This window comes from Pezoporus occidentalis, unplaced genomic scaffold (assembly GCF_034315485.1).
Source record: "Pezoporus occidentalis ecotype Australia unplaced genomic scaffold, CSIRO_AGI_Poc_V1 ctg117, whole genome shotgun sequence".
Taxonomy (NCBI): domain Eukaryota; kingdom Metazoa; phylum Chordata; class Aves; order Psittaciformes; family Psittacidae; genus Pezoporus; species Pezoporus occidentalis.
This window is the reverse complement of record NW_026912961.1, coordinates 4207338-4224149: the sequence shown is the minus strand read 5'-3', so window position 1 is coordinate 4224149 and position 16812 is coordinate 4207338. Positions and strand designations below refer to the sequence as shown.

Below are 16812 nucleotides of genomic sequence, written 5' to 3'. Positions count from 1 at the left end.
TAAAATAAACACCAAACTTCTTTCACATTCAAAAGTTGCTCTAAATATATGTTACACTTTCACTGTCAGAGCACATGCTCACACGAATATTTCCTAGCAGACACACAATATGCTCTGCAAGAAAAATAACTAAGCAACAAACATATCTGAAATAAAATAAGAAGAAAGGAAACAAAAAAATCCTAGAAGCCTGTTTCTGTATTCGTGGTCCTTTATACAGTGTATGAGTGGTCACAAATTTGATGATAATCTGCCAGCATTATTACCACACATTTGTTCTCCACAGTAACTGAAACAGTAAAATGGTGGAACTAGAAAGATAAAACACAACCATCATGCCCCACACAAGTGTTTTTTGTATGACTTATCACTTCCCATTAACAAAGGGTAGTTAATCACTTCAGATGTCCTATTTGGAAAAATAAAGAGCTTCACTTAAAGCAAAATATAAAAGGAGGAAGGAAGAAATCCTCTTGCTCTGGAAAAAAAAGTTGCTAAAATCTAGTTTTCAAATTTATGTTGAACTGAAGGCTAAGACAGTTTCCTCATTTCATACCAGTGAAATTACCTATTATTTTACTGGGGAAAGGAAGTGTTCATTTATTTATGTTTATTTCAAATAAAGGTATTCTCAGCTCTTCATGGGAACATTTACGCCTGCTTGTCTAGCTTACTTCTTTTTCAATCTTTTCCCCCCACACTGACGAAAATTTATCTAAAACCTGCACTTCTGTCACAGTGAAGTATGAAACACTTAAGCAGAATCTAATGGAGAAAACAAGTAATTTACAAATCCATTGGAGCAATACACACAAATGCAAGAGACCTCTGTTTTAAACAGGGGAAAAAAAAAACAAACCAACCCTGGTTGAAAAAGGACAGCACATAAATTACTACATGTTGTTGGGTTTTTAAAAATTATTATTTTATTCAAACGTAAAGAAAGACAAAGAAAACAGCATAGAGTAGGACAAAATGGTAAGGCCACAGGTAAGCAAATAAAAGACCCGCTGAGGTCAAATGTAGGTAAGACTGGAGAGGTGCCAAAGAGAAAGGCAGGGCATGAGAAGAGTAAATGACTTGCAGGAGACTGATAAAGACAGTTGGGCAGAGGCTGGGATCTAGCTGGGACTGTCAAAGTCCTCAGAAAAGACTTGTTATGAAGCACTCAGAAGGAAACTGTTCATGGCTTTACTGATCACTGTCCTCACCGGGGTAAACACAGCTATCAGGGGAACAGGTATTACCTCACATTCCAGCTCCTGAAAAAGCTGTCTTCAGTTCCTCTACCTGAATACATTTTGTTGAAGGACTACGATACTTTAAATTGAACTATACTGTCCCACACTGGCTGGCTCTGCAGCAATCTGTTTCTTGCCAGAGTAATGCATCTGGCACTTCCTGGTATTAGAAGCATTTAACTCTTCTGCAAGGCTCCTATTTATTGGGTAACTTTTGGTTTTGAGTACTCTCAGATGTTCTTGTAACTGAGCATATGATACATGAAATACTAACAGTATTAGTATAAATCTATTTTTCTTGTAGCCCTCGTTCCAGGGTTGAGACTGTGTAATACTGTTAACGCAAACGGCACCATTTGGAATTCTCCATTATCCCCTCCTCCAAACCAGTAAGCATTTCATTTCGTCATACCAAGAACATCACTCTTGCTCTGAAAAATAACAAAAAAAAAAAAATCCACCCAAAATGTATTCCTCACAAAATGCCAGAAATCCCACACATTCTGCATCATCTGACAGTAAATAACCCTCCCAGTGTTTGCAGACTCCTGCTCTGCATTGAGTCTTTCACGCTCTTTCCATTTCAGGTGAGGTGTCTGCAGAAGGCCCTCTCCTTCAAACCAGGTTTGTTCAACATCAAATACATCAAATTACCCTGAAGAGGTATAGAACACTTAACACCCCCAACTGTTTACCCAACATAAAAATTTATGTAACCTGACTCCATATCCTACTTCTGTATTTTTATTTGCTTGCTCCAGTGGATTTGTCTGACTTAGAAGAAATGAGCTAACGAGGTAAACATGGACTTGAAGATTATGCCAGTAAGGTTTGGACTTTGAAAGCACTTCCCATATCTGCTTATCTTTCACTGTGAAACATTCCCCAAAGGAACAAGCATAAATACAGAAACTACTTCATCTTAAAACACTCTTCGAAATTTAACAGCAAATGTCTAGGTCTAAAATAAAATTTGCTTTTACATATTCAGCCTCTTTAAAAAACTTTCTTGTAGCCTATTTGTTACTGTTACTCACATTAGTTACCCTGTAATGAATATTAAGTAAGTCCCACAGGAAATTCTGGGCATGGGATTCAAGTAAGATTTCCTGCCTGTTAATCCCTAGGGGAGTGACACCTTCCTGATGTTGTCTGCTAGAGAGAACCTACTTGTCTGAAAAGAAATTGTACAGGGTAAGAGTGGTAGTCAGTGTTTATCATAATAATAGATTTATTTGTTTAGTCTAGTAATAGATTTGGTAGAGACAAGAGAGAACTGGGGGGGGGGGGGGAAGCCACCCAGGTATACTCCCCATCTCCAGTAATACCAGACATGGTAAAAAAAAACCAAACAAACCAACCACAAAACAAAAAAAAAAAAGAACACCAAAACAAACAAACAAACCAACCAGAAAAACACCCCCAAAAAAAACCACCACAATAAAAACAAAAAAAATCCAAAACAACTAAAACAAAACCGAACAGAAGAATAACCCAAACAAAAAAAACATCACCACAATAAAAAAAAACCTCCAGAACAACAAAAACAAAACCCAAAACAAAAACAAACAAAAAAAAAACCACAAAAAACACAGAACCCACATTATATATTATATTATATTATCTGAAGGAAAGGCTTCTAAAGGCATTATGAGAATTATACCACATTCCACACTACGAATGTGAGAATTTAAAAAGATTATAATGCATGGTCTTCTTATTTAAGTATTTGAAAGGAATGACAAGCATGGATACACAGTTAACTTTCTAAAAATATAAACAGTAAAAAACAAACCTGTATTTTAATTTTTATAACATGTGCATGTGGGTTGCACAAGAGTTAGTACTGTACACTCCCAAAATTGGTGAAAGACAATTTTGACAATTGCTTGTGAACATTTCTATGAGAAAACTAAGGCTTTCCCATATTTCACACAATACTTCTTACTCTGAAACACAGAGCCATCTGAAAACTTCACAACTTCACAATAACATTTACCCAAAAGGAAACTCAGAAACTTTCCATAAGCCACCATTTCCTATGACAGACAAATTCCTAAGAGGAAAGATCACCCTCATCCATTATGTTAAACTCAGTAGAGCTTATATTTTAAAGCTTAACAGGGAAAATAAATGTCTTTCACATTTTAATGCTCTACCATCACTTCTGAGATACTCATTCTGAACACTAATAGTCACTCTGGTAATAAATCTTTCAAAACAGCCTGGATTATTACAATATAGCACAATACATTTCACTCTCCATCTCTAGTTATATTGGTAACTATGAAGCCAAAACAGCTCCGAAAGAACATAGACTTGCCTCTTGATACATTGATCATGCTAAAAAAAAATCCAACCTAAATATTGAGACACTGTATACCACACAAAGATCGCAACTAATTTTTTTATATGACAGTACTTCAAATTCTGGCAGCATTCTGAGAGTTGAAATGCTCTTAATTTTAATAATTACCTTTAACAATTAAAGGTAAGAAACTTGGTACAGTAAGAGAAAGACATTTCTACTGTAGCCCCAAAGTCTATCACAGAACATAAAGAATTTGACAAAAAAAAGATCACCTTTCTTTAGGCCAAACCAACATCTACACCAGCCTGAGCTGCCATTTTCTAAATCATCGTGCAAAACAGCTACAGTGCTAAAAATATGCTGTTACTCTAACTTTGAGATACTCTCTCCAGAGACAGGACTTCCTGATAGGAGATTCAAATTAATAGGAAGTGCCCTTCCTGTGTTTTCTAGACTGCTAAGCTAATGAGTTTGTTTTGAACTGCCTTGGAGAAAAAAAAAGGAACAGACTGATTGGTGTTCACTGCTTTAAAGTGAAGCAACCTTCTATACAAAGTGTAGTAGACCACTATCTTATCTATTCTGGCATGATACTGTAGCAAGTTTGATTTCCCCTGTATTTCTGAAGGAATTAGTACAGGAATTGTCTTGAGACCCTGTCAGTTGGTGACTTCTATTTTACTCTGCATGTCACCCTGTTAGAAATTGATGGGAATGTTTAAGAAGGAACTGATCATAGAAATGGAATCCCACTTTTAAGCAAGTTATTTTCATATAATGAAAGTGAACAGCTCTGGCCATGCACATACAACTATGCCAAACCTAACTGGCTCACTTCAGCTATATAAATACACCTTACAAATTCAGTACTCTTTAGCTTGAATGGCATCCACAGAACATATATTCCATAGTATAACCAAAGGAAAAAAAAATTTCCTCATTTATGATTAGGACTTCCAGAGACTAAGGCAAAATGATAAAGAAGAAATTGTGGTCAGTATGCTGTGTACTTTTGCACAAAGCAAAAACACAGAGACAAAAGGCTGAAATACACACAGAAATGCAGGTGGGGTTTTTTTCATACTAATTACACATTTGATTTTGCTTCATGAGGGATGAGAGGAAACTAGACAACTAGCACACAGTCAGACCAGGAAGTTCTACAGTCTCCTACACACTGGGACAAGCTTTTCAATCTTTTTTGAGTGCATAAAAAACCCCACCTACCATTAAAGAACATTAACAATCCAGATTTTGACAGGCAAGATCATTCTGACTTCCCACTGCATAAATCCAAGCCCCTGCAAAACTCTGCTTATTGCAACATTCCATCAGGAACAAAGTGATGACCATCTGCAGTGACTCTGGCAGATGGAAATGGTGAATGCTTCTTTAACCCAGTAATAAACTTTTTCTTTCCTTCTTCTAAATTAGATACCTAAAATACATACAGCAGTTGAATTCTAATAAAAAAACTTCATATATGTAAACACAAAGGATTTTCATCTTAACACAAGTTCATTTCATCCTGTCTTCCCCACTTAACAAAAGCTTATTTCTTTATCATGAATGCTCCTGCTCTTTGACAGTTTCTGATGTTTAAGAATAAAAGCACTTTTAAGTAATCTCTCTGATGAAGTATTATTTTCATTCAGGACTACTAAATTATTATTTTCATCCAGGATTACTAAACTACCATTAAATACTCTTTCACAAGATTGAAGAAGGTTGAGCCCTCCACTTTTGAGGGATCTTAACTCTCCACCTGAGAACATTGCTGATAATGGCTCAAAAATAAAAATTAGAACAAGCTCTGAGGAACTGTTATCAGTCTGAGCCACTCTTGTGTCACCACCTGTGATACCACCCCTGTGACAAGAAGTGGGACATACAGTCATGTAATTCTGTGCCTTACTACGTACTCAAGTAAATGTTAACCATTTCACTCTCTTTCATGGAATGCTTCAATTATTTTTATTTATCTTTCCTTCAAAATGTAAGCAGAAACAAAAATTGGGAATAAGGCTAGTCAGAGATGAACCTTTCAAACATTTCAAATGTATTTTGTCCTTTTAAACTTCAACACCATCAACCTCAAAAGGATCTGACTGTTCCCTTGTCTTGTGTTGAAAATTTTATTTCACAGTTTTCACAGATGTTCACACAAAAACAGGTATCCCCAACAACTTTGCTAATAATTTCAGTTTTGTCCACATGTAATGTTAATGGCAAACCTTAAGCCATAATGATCTGCTACAGATCAGAAGAATGGCTTAACTGTGCTCTGGCCAGAGCATGACCTGGGAAAAAAAGACAACGGGTACCTAGAGTCACAAGTCAAAATAGCAGCTTGCCATTAAACCTCTGCCCTGTGACCCCCCCCGCCCCAAGGCATCTTAAGAGCAGCTCTCTTGATAAAAGCAGCACGTATGTGTTGTTAAAGTAGCCAGAAGGGCAGAGAACTAAAGGTAGGACTGGGAAATGACCTTTTCTTAGGAGCTTTGAGACTAATTGGGAGATACATAATTTTTTTGAGACCTTCCATGTATTTCCTAAAACAAAAATACAAAAAGCTTCAGCTACAGAAATAAATATGCATCTCACCTTGTTATGTTCATGCTTGTAGGGGATTTTGAGGGTATCCATGGCTCTGATCATGGCCTGCATTGCTGTAAATATGTTCTGGTACACCAGTTTTGTAAAGCCTCTTTTGTCTTCATCAGAGTAACCTGATCCATGAATGATTCTCATCTGCTTGATAAATGTGCTTTTGCCACTCTCTCCTGTCCCTGCAAGACAAATAAGAAGGATACGCTTTAGCCACTGGACACAAACATGACCTTTCCTGTACAATGCTGACAGCTGGTTTAGCGCAGGGCTGAGCAGTGCCAAGTGGTGCTTAAAAGTAACTACTAGGACTGGTTCCGAATCAAATACTAGCATCAGTATCAACTGAACTACCACTGAATTAAAACTTGTGCATTTATTTAACAACTAAATGAATGAGGAAAAAAAAACAACAAAAAAAAACCCCACACCACTCCAAAATACACACGACTGTGTATTTTAAAGATCTTTAATTCTTGGAGACAAATGTCCAAAACATCTAACTTCAGGTGGTTATTATGGAACATTTTCTTCTAAAAATTCAGGAAGAATTAAGAAAAAAAACCTTTCAGGACATTACGGTAGGGAGCGTACAACCAATACATACCCTTGCGTTTTGGTGCTGTGGTTTTTGGTGTGCTTTGTTTTTTACAGGTTTTTGTTTTGTTTTTAAAGCAAATATTGTAACAATTACAGTCCTGCAAAATTTAACCTCAGAAACATGCAATATCAGTGCTAATTAAAATTTGGCTCATATTCATTAATGGGAAGTCATTCCTTCCTTCCTTTAAATGTCTTTGCATCTTTGTGCTTTGTACTAAAAGTAGTTAGTTACTGAACATTTCTGACTATTTGTCAATTTAAAATTAAGATCTGCCTGTTGAAAACTTAATGCAAGATACATCAAACAGTTTTTCTTTGCTCCAATTCAGTGATCTCATCCTCCTTGACCAGAAGAGCTTATCTATAAAATTCCTGTATTTGCTTAAGAGGAGGAGCTGAAATTCAGAATGAGCAGCTGCACAGCCACATAAATCCTGTATTCACCCAGCTAGTCAGCCCTGCATGAAACTAAATGCATGTACCAGGGTGCACTGCTCAACACTATGCTTTTCAGCCTTTCAGCCTGCGTTTTATTCAAATAATTTCTGTTAAGCTTTAATGCCTCACACCATGATACTCTTGTCCCAGGACAAAGGCAGCCTTATGCCCCTTGGTTCAGGCATCTTGTCAGAGAAGTCTGTTTCACAGCAGTGCAGTGCAAGGTTAAAGGAGCAACCCTGAAGCATTTCTGAAATAGCACACACTGCAGAAATCTAAGCTGGAAGCCTCTAAAAGCTTTTTCCTTTACCAAGACCATCATTTTGAAGCCTTCAGTTCCAGTTCCCACATGCGCAAAACAAACTTCTAACACAAGTATTACTTACACACACAATCAAGCACTCTGTTACATACTGACCAATTTCACTTTCTCCGGGGGGGGGGGAGGGGAGTGGTTATTACTGTGATGAATAAGAACTTGCTCTGAAGCTGAAATCAGAGACCAAGCCTGGCTCCACCCTCAGCCTTCACAGCTCTTCCTCAGCCTGTACTACAGTTAGGAGCACAAAGGCCACCTCTGCACAGGTTGGCCTACCCACCAGGAAGAATATGCCCCACACAACCTGACAGATTCACACTAACCAGGCACAGGTCTCTGAAGAAAGACGTGCTCTGAGACATGCTGGGTCAATGATATCTGCTTGAATTCCAGCCCATCGGAATCAGAGAGGAGATATTTACAATTCTGCAATCTCCCAGCCTGGAAAAATCACTACTTAACACCGTACAAATTACAAACCTATACAATACAGAACTATTAAACTAAGGCTACCCTTAAGACCACCATAGTTTCTCTTTCTTCTGAAACCTACAACACAAACATGTATGTACTTACATATGAAGTGACCTACCACATATTTTTCAGTAATTCCGTAATGCTGGTCCAGCCTTTCTAAGGAAAAGTCACACATTTAGCACAAAGATCTGTTCAACATGAATCTTTAAAGCCAGAAAGATCTATGAGGTGCCTTTTAGACATGATTACGTTTTTACTGAAGATTCTGCTTTAACTAATCCCAAGAAAATAATTTCCAGACACCTCTGAATCATTAGAATACAAACTGACTTCCAGTTTTGGTCCTAACACTTCTCCCTACAGGAAATCCAGATTTCCTCAAAATCTCCAAATGCAAATTAGCATAAAGATAGGAAGAACACACTTGTATTATCTACTCTGTTCTAAAACCTGAAGCTTCTCATTCTTTCAATTCTTTATTGGGAGCTTAGGTACCCACATGATAATCATGCAGAAGAAAACATGGTGGTAAAGCAATCTGTGTTACATTAGAGAAGACTGTATTTCAGACTGCACCTTGAAAGTGATGTTTACAAAACTACAGTATACAGGAAAAGGAACTTAAATCCAAAGAAGAATCTAAGACTTAAGTGTGTGTCTTATTCAGCTTTGTGGTTCTGTAACTGGCTGTCACTGCTAAGATTTTGTCAGCCAAAGACCAGTAACAAATTGCAGTTGGGGATCTACAGACACAGATGCATGCATACTCTAGTATTTCTGATTTTTTTCAAATACATACATATATGAAAAATACATTGTATATACATATAACTATCCATACATATACAACAATGGTATCTCTCTTTTAGAAGGCCATCTCAGTTTCCTCAAGTCTGTCCCTCCCAGGTCAATGCTTAAAAGTACTTTGTGCCCACTGGCAGACAAATTTTGTTTCAGCCAGGAGCAACGATGAGAACAATTCTAGTCCTCCTTCACTGCATGGAGCAACACATGTGCAGCAGTCTGAAAGCATCCTTTAAAAGAAGGAAATAATGGAGAACTTCCAGCACACAATGTACAAAAAGAAGATAAAATAATATGAATGACAGAATAACAATATTTACAGAAGTGCCTAGAAATTACCAAGAAATGAAGATGTTTCATTTTCAGCACAATATACAACAACTCTGAGAACCTTCACACTGATAGCTCCTCTTAAGATTGTAACAATCAAGGGTAGGAAGTATTTTTATGCTGCTGATGACATAAAAGCAGACAAAGAAATTTCAAGTATGGCTTTAATATAGAAAAAGAAACAACAAAAAGAAACAAAACAACAAAAACAGTGCATCAAATCTTTAAAAACATCCTGTTCACGTGAAAGCTTTAATAGTGATAGCCATTTGAAAGCATGTTACTGGAGACCTGCTCAAACACTCCTCCCCAGACCAAAGAAACAAAGCAGTGCTATTTAGTATCAGAGAAATGGGGGGGGGGGGGGGGGGGGATGATGTGTAACTAATTACCAAGGTTGGTTAAGCAAAGCTGCAATCATTACAGCGCTCCTGGTGGAGACTGGGATTTTAACTCTGTTACAGTACTAAGTCAAACCTAGATTTGGTTATTTTTACATATTTTTTGCCTTTTAAAATCTCATGACTGGCATTATAAGAAGATCAAGACATTATCTGATACAACACCAACTGTGCGTTCTATAGCCTGATCTATTACAGAGCAGGTTAAGAAATACAACTTGGAAATATGTGACTAAAATCTTATTTGTCACATACGAAACAAAACGAATACTGGGTAACAGGACTCTTGCGTGGGCTTCTTCACCTTTGAAATTGGATTTAAAAAATATAGATCTATCTGTCCTGAGAAGATGTGAACGTCCTATGCCTTCTACTATGGCTTTGCTGCTTCTATGACCATCACCCCAGCAGTACCTCCAGCTGATATAAGGAGAAAGGAAACATGAAATGGCAACGGAGGGAATCAGCAGAACAGACCAAGGCGGGAGAAAACTATAATGAGATCAATCTTCTGCTAGCTGGCACTGCACACTTAAATTAGTTGAGACTTAGATCAGTTCTCTGAAGCCTGATGAGTAATTGCTTCCTGTCTGTCAGAAGACAGCTGAAGGCCACACAACATACCTTAATCTTTAATAATAACAATAATACCACCCACTCCTTCCTCATCTTTTAAGAACGGTGACATACAAACCAAACCAACCAACCCACCATGATCCTAATAAAGCTCTTGGGTGGTACTTTGGAGTCAATGCTGTGGCTGGGGGGAGGGGGGGGGGAGGGAGGGGGGAGAAAATAACCCGGGGGGGGGGAGAGAAACTAAACCAACACAACCTAATCCCCCTGCCTCCCCCCTAAAAAAACAAAACAAAACCAGCCAACAAACAAAATGAAACAAACAAAACCAAAGAACTTCCTGATTCAAGGAGACAGTATGGCTTACTCTTTTTTTTCCTTTCCAGATTAAAAAAACCCAACCCAACTGATGAATGAAAAGAATTAACTGCCTTCTAAAAATAACAATCGCTCAGTGGTGAATTTCCATTCAAGCATGGCACAGAGAATTATCAACACTTGTATGTAAGAGCTTTGCATCTTAGAAGCTGTCAAATCTCTGAAGACCTCCCCAAGAGTTTTATCATCAAATGGTGATAGCAACAACTGTTACTGCATCATCAGTAATTTTACAACCACATATCTGAAAGTCCCCCAAGCAGTACTGCCTCCAAAATGAGAACCAGGAAGGAAGTCAATTGCTTATATGCAGCAGTAATCCTTTACAGGTGTGCTACCACACACATATGTACATATCATGCACAGTTTATTGTATTATTACTCCTGGTGCATGTTCTGCAAAAATGTTGAAACACAGTGTGTGGTTTCAGAACTTACATGGTAGCTAACAAGGAAGACATAAGAGACTAATTTAAAAATAATACAAGACTAGAAGCCTATGCTAACAAACTTCTTTCACATGGGTGTGCAATGCATACTTGTTTTCACAATTCTCTGCATTGTAACTTAGATAAAAATGAAGTATAGTGTCTTCAGTGATTAAATACAAGGCTGTTTTTAAACTAAAACAACAAAGATGCCCTTTTATAACTAAAATGTACACTGGCATCTGTTTAGAAAATAAATGCTGCTAAACTATGACTGACTCTCATGCTTATTCCCATGTTTGACCTATGAAAAGGCAAGGGAAAAAAAACGTTGTATTGTATCGTTTGAAATGTCCTACTGAAATTAGATAGAAAAAGGACATTCTTAATATGTAAGGAAAAAAAACCCAACCCACAAAAGCTATGGAAACCAACTACCCTGTCAGTTACTATCTACATATATTTACTAAGAACCATTAAATCAACAGTGTATATATGCATTTGCAGAAGACTGGCTTTTAGCTTGGGACTTGGTGGCAGGAAGAAGACTAGAGGTACCTGAAAAGTCAAGACTAACGGGTCAGAATGGACTCCACATCCTGTGCAGACTGCATACAGCCTGACACGTTATATGCTGAACATTCTTCTAGCAATATTACTATACCTACACAATTTCATGAAGCATTTACCCAGAAAAGGCAGCTTGCTGAGCACTGCCTCACAAATTTAAAGAAAAGTGCAGAAACCAACCTCATCGGGTATTAGCTAGCAGAGCAACCCCTATGAAGAGTTAGGGCTAAAAGGTAGTAGAGAGGCAACACATGAGAAAAAGAAATACTTAACTATAAATTTATATTTCACTTGGAAGAGAGTTCTATGTCCTCTCTGCTACTACTAATTCAGCTACAGAGAAAACAAAATGATGATTTCTTCTGTTGCTGGTCCAGTGGTGGAATGCAGCAGGATCACATTTCTGCTGTAATTATGTATGGCCCTATATAAAAACAAAAAAAAGAGATGAGCAGAATCCAGGCCTTTGACTGGCCTGGCTTTCTAGATGCCAAAATATCCAAAACAGATATTACAGAATGCATGTGATCATCCCAGGAGCTGAAGCAAAGCAGTCAGTCTGTCCTACCTCTTGGAACAGCAGCTTTCAGCCCTGCCACTGAAGGTCACTGCTGGGAGGGACATTAAGATGGTACAGGCTGCAGTAAACTCCTCGAGGCGGAGGCAAAGCTCCCCCGCTCACCCTATAACAACTCCCTGGAGCAGAATTAGAGTATCTCTTCTCCATTAAAAGGCAGTGGCAAAGCTAGTGAAACAAGCAGGCTCCGATCTATTTGATGTGGTCAAGCACCGAGGCAGAGAGGTTTCTCATCTAGACACTTTACAAATGGATCCTTACCTCTGCAGCCTTGCCCATCACCTCTGGCAGCAGCGGCCACAACTAGAGAGCAGTCCATTGGCTTCAACCCGGTACATCTATTACCTAGCACTCCTTTCTAACTGAGAACTCATAGTACTGTATGCAACTTTTTCTCCATTGCTTAAAAAAATATTATCGCCATGACACATGAACTTGGAGAAGGGAAGACCTTGTAACAAGTCATCCAATACCTAAAGGGTGCCTACAAGAAAGCTGGAGAGGGACTTTTTACAAGGGCATGTAGTGATAGAACAAGGAGGAATGGCTTTAAAATGAAAGAAGGTAGATTTAGAGCGGACAGTAGGAAGACATTTTTTAATTGGCACAGGTTGGCCAGTGAAAGTGTGGAATAGGAAAGCATCTGAAGTTTCAAGCAAGGCAACAAAACAGCCAGAAAGAGAGCTAAGGTCTCTTGACGTCTCTTCCTACACCAATAGTACACTGTTTTGTATTTATGTTAAAAATTGAATGGAGTAACTCCAAAAAGCCAAGATGTTAGTTAGACAAGTGATGACCTTTGAGATTTAAACAAAGCACAGGTTTAAATTTTAAGAGCCATTAATAAAAACCTGGGACAAGTGTACATGCTGGTCTGTTGCCAAGTGTTTGCTCCATTGACAGAATCTAATTAAAAATCTCTACATAATAATCTTAATTATTTTGTTCACAATCCACATCTGCATATTCCACTTGCTTTCAAAAAAGGAGCGTATAATCATTTTGCCATTCACTAAATTATCTGCTGTGTACCATTTTAGTAACTTATAAACATTTAGTTCAGATGACTATTAATATTATATGAAAGAAACCAAAATACAATTTCATGAATGACTTGTAACAACAAAAAAAGATCTTGGCAAGGTAAGTAAACAGTCCTTCTAAAGAAAGGAATTATACAAACACAGCTCAAGAAGTGCAGAGACATATCAAATAAGTAAGGTGAAACTTCTACATCAACCTACAGACAATGGTTTCAAGAATAGTCTTGTATGTCTTAGATGCTAATGAAAAACTAAGCAGATGTTATCCATTACAAAATATTAATAAAGTTGTTGCATCTTTTCCTTACAAGACTATAAAAACTCTACCAATCATCTTTAAGAACAAATTTTTCCCTCTCACTGATTATTATATGCATAAATATCATAGTATAGTAATGAACTTCTCCATACCTGAGTATGGAAACTGAATTCTCTCATTTCCTTAAAAAAGGGAAATAAGACCTCTATGTAGACAGTCTGGATGCTTTCTAAAGCAGAGAAATCTTCTTACAAATTTAATCTCGTTGTGTTCGAGCAGATAGTAAATTTTCTTGTCACCTTAGTGCAGTCACTAAACTCAAAGCAATACAACTAATACTCATATTTATTGCATGAGTAACACAATTAAATTCAGTCCAAGTGATTACTACAATAAAGCTTAAGACACTGGACTGCTGACAACTGGGAGATAGAATTAAAATTTAAAACTCAGCTGATGTTCTACAGCTTAAGTGAGTATTAATTTAAGCTTTTTATTGAAACAGAACATCTCAAACTCCTTTATAAGAAGTCCAGTTAATCAAATATAGCTTTGTCCGGATAGTCAAAACCACGCTGTATGCAGCCAGGCACAACCATTACTGTAAGTCAGTATCTTCCTCTCTCCACCTTAAATTCTGGAAAACAAAATATCAAACAACAAAAAAATACCAACACCACAACCCCTTACCTCCTTCCCCTCAATAAAAATCCCACCCAGCAAACCAGAATCATCTCCTTATCTTTTTAAGCTATGATCAGATCTAGAGCTACGTCTTATGGTTTAGGTATAATTCACAGTCAAGAAAGTAAAAGAAGAGATAAACTGTCTGCCTTCACAGAGGAAAAGTAACTCCTCAAGATTTCCCAAAGCTTTGCAAATGGGTTCAGGACCCCACCCTATGTGGCCTTCTCCCTCCTCTCCAAAGGATCTCTCTGAGAAACAAGGGACTCCCTAAAGAGAAACAACTCTCTACTGCTCTGTGCTTAGTTTTCCGTTTTATATGGTTTGGAGCAACAGCCTGAAGAGTTCACCCATGCAGAAGAAATGCCAGAAATGAAGTTTTGCCCTCAAAAATATTTTCCTTATGCTACTCACAACTCTTATCTGACAGCAAATTGGTGAAATTCAGTCCACTGCATGCTGCTCTTCCATGGAACAAAACCAGAAGCAAATACCAGCATTAGTGAAAGATAGTACAATGCAAATTCTTACCTTCCTTGCACAGAGAAAAGGCCAAATCTCTTCAGAAATTTCTGTACAGTTAATTTCAAATGGATTTTTATACCCACATCTGAGGGCAGAATATAGCACTGGAAAGCAGACTTGCCTAAGTAGACTCCAAGTAGAAAAACATGTCAGACTTGATCACTGTACCCAAAGGTGCGTAGTTTTCACCCAAATGACAAGCCTGATACAAAAATTCAGGTACATAAACCAATATCCTCTTTACTCAACCTTTTATTTTCTCTTATATATATCTTCTTTGAGGAGATCAATATCGTATACAACTACTGTAAAGCAACATGTATGGTTTTTGTAAGCAATTTACTGATAGAAAATGGCAGCAATATGCTGACCACCACCTGATTTCCTCTGAAAACTAACTTTACTATTTGGATAAAGACTTGGATAAGGCTAAACTTCTTAACTTTCTTTTATATTCCACTTACGGTCCTTCACCTGTGCACATGAACTGGACTGAAAATGCTGGCAGCTGCAACGGACCATACAACCCTAAAAATCCTGATTTTCAGGTCTCTAGGAGCTTAACTTCAGTATGTGACCTTAGTTTCTCTGCATCACAGGATGAAGTTCAGTTCACTCTAAACTTTGTTAAGGACCATAGTTACATAAAACAGGAGAAAAAGTACACTTGCCTTTAAGCCTATGTAATAAAAGGTTGTAAATAAAATTGGGAAAAAAATGCAACCATGCTTAACAAGAAAGGTTACAGGTTGGTTAATGCTCAGTACCTCAAATGGGGGGGGGCAAAAAAGGGAATAAAAACTTACCCAAAGCATCAGAATGGTTTGATGGTAAATAATTTAGATATTGCTGATGTATTTAAAAAAAATCTCTACTTACATGTTTTAACACTGTTGCATTTCCTGCGTTACATACATTCGTAAAATCTAATAGTAATAATATCATTTACTCTTCAAGTTGATGTTTCAGAGGGCTCTGACTGTGTCATATGAGGAAGTTAATTCTTCAAATTAGAATCATAGAATAGTTTTGGTTGGCAAGGACCTTAAGATCATCTAGTTCCAACCCCCCTGCCACGGGCAGGGACACCTCACACTAAACCATGTCACCCAAGCCTCTGTCCAACCTGGTCTTGAACACTGCCAGGGATGGAGCATTCACAACTTCCATCGACAACCCATTCCAGTGCCTCACCACCCTCACAGGAAAGAACTTCTTCCTTATATCCAATCTAAACTTCCCCTGTTTAAGTTTGAACCTGTTACCCCTTGTCCTATCACTATAGTCCCTAATGAAGAGTCCCTCCCCAGCATCCTTGCAGGCCCCCCTTCAGATACTGGAAGGCTGCTATGAGGTCTCCATGCAGCCTTCTCTTCTCCAGGCTCAACAGCCCCAACTTCCTCAGCCTGTCTTCATACAGGAGGTGCTCCAGCCCCCTGATCATCCTCGTGGCCTCCTCTGGACTTGTTCCAATACTTCCATGTCCTTTTTATGTTGAGGACACCAGAACTGCACACAATACTCCAAGTGAGGTCTCATGAGAGCAGAGTAAAGGGGCAGGATCACCTTCTTTGACCGGCTGGTCACGCTCCTTTTGATGCAGCCCAGGATATGGTTGGCTTTCTGGTCTGCGAGCGCACACTGAATCTGGCTCATGTTCATTTTCTCATTGACCAACACCCCCAAGTCCTTTTCTGCAGGGCTGCTCTGAATCTCTTCTCTGCCAAACCTGTAGCTGTGCCTGGGATTGCTGCAACCCAGGTGTAGGACCTTGCACTTGGCATGGTTAAACTTCATCAGGTTGGCATCAGCCCACCTCACAAGCATGTCAAGGTCCCTCTGGATGGCATTCCTTCCCTCCAGCATATCAATCGAACCACAAAGCTTGGTGTCATCGGCAGACTTGCTGAGGGCACGCTCAATCCCACTGTCCATGTCAGCAACAAAGGTGTTGAACAAGACCGGTCCCAACACCAATCCCTGAGGGACACCACTCATTACTGGTCTCCAGCTGGACATTGAGCCATTGAACACAACTCTTTGCGTGCACCCATCCAGCCAGTTCTTTATCCACCGAGTGGTCCATCCATCAAATTGATTTCTCTTCAATGTAGAGACAAGGATGTCTTGAGGGACAGTGTTGAACGCTTTACACAAGTCCAGGTAGATGACATCAACCACTCTACCCCTGTCCATCAGTTCTGTAGCCCAATCATAGAAGGGCACGAAATTGGTCAGGCA

The 16812-nt window shown here is 38.5% G+C and overlaps 1 protein-coding gene across 2 annotated transcripts in view; it reads right to left on the bottom strand.

The window, feature by feature from the left end:
- The window catches only part of LOC134175232 (guanine nucleotide-binding protein G(q) subunit alpha), a 118349-nt gene that overhangs the window by 68002 nt on the left and 33535 nt on the right, over positions 1-16812 (bottom strand). The window contains exons 1-2 of one of the 2 annotated variants that reach the window (XM_062640921.1): positions 7587-7610; positions 6157-6341 (exon numbers count right to left, since the gene is read on the bottom strand). In XM_062640921.1, the coding sequence (XP_062496905.1) occupies positions 6157-6303 (147 nt within the window). In that variant the 5' untranslated portion in view covers positions 6304-6341; positions 7587-7610. Of the gene's footprint in view, positions 1-6156; positions 6342-7586; positions 7611-16812 lie in introns of those variants that run through there. The other variant, XM_062640910.1, reaches the window with a different exon arrangement.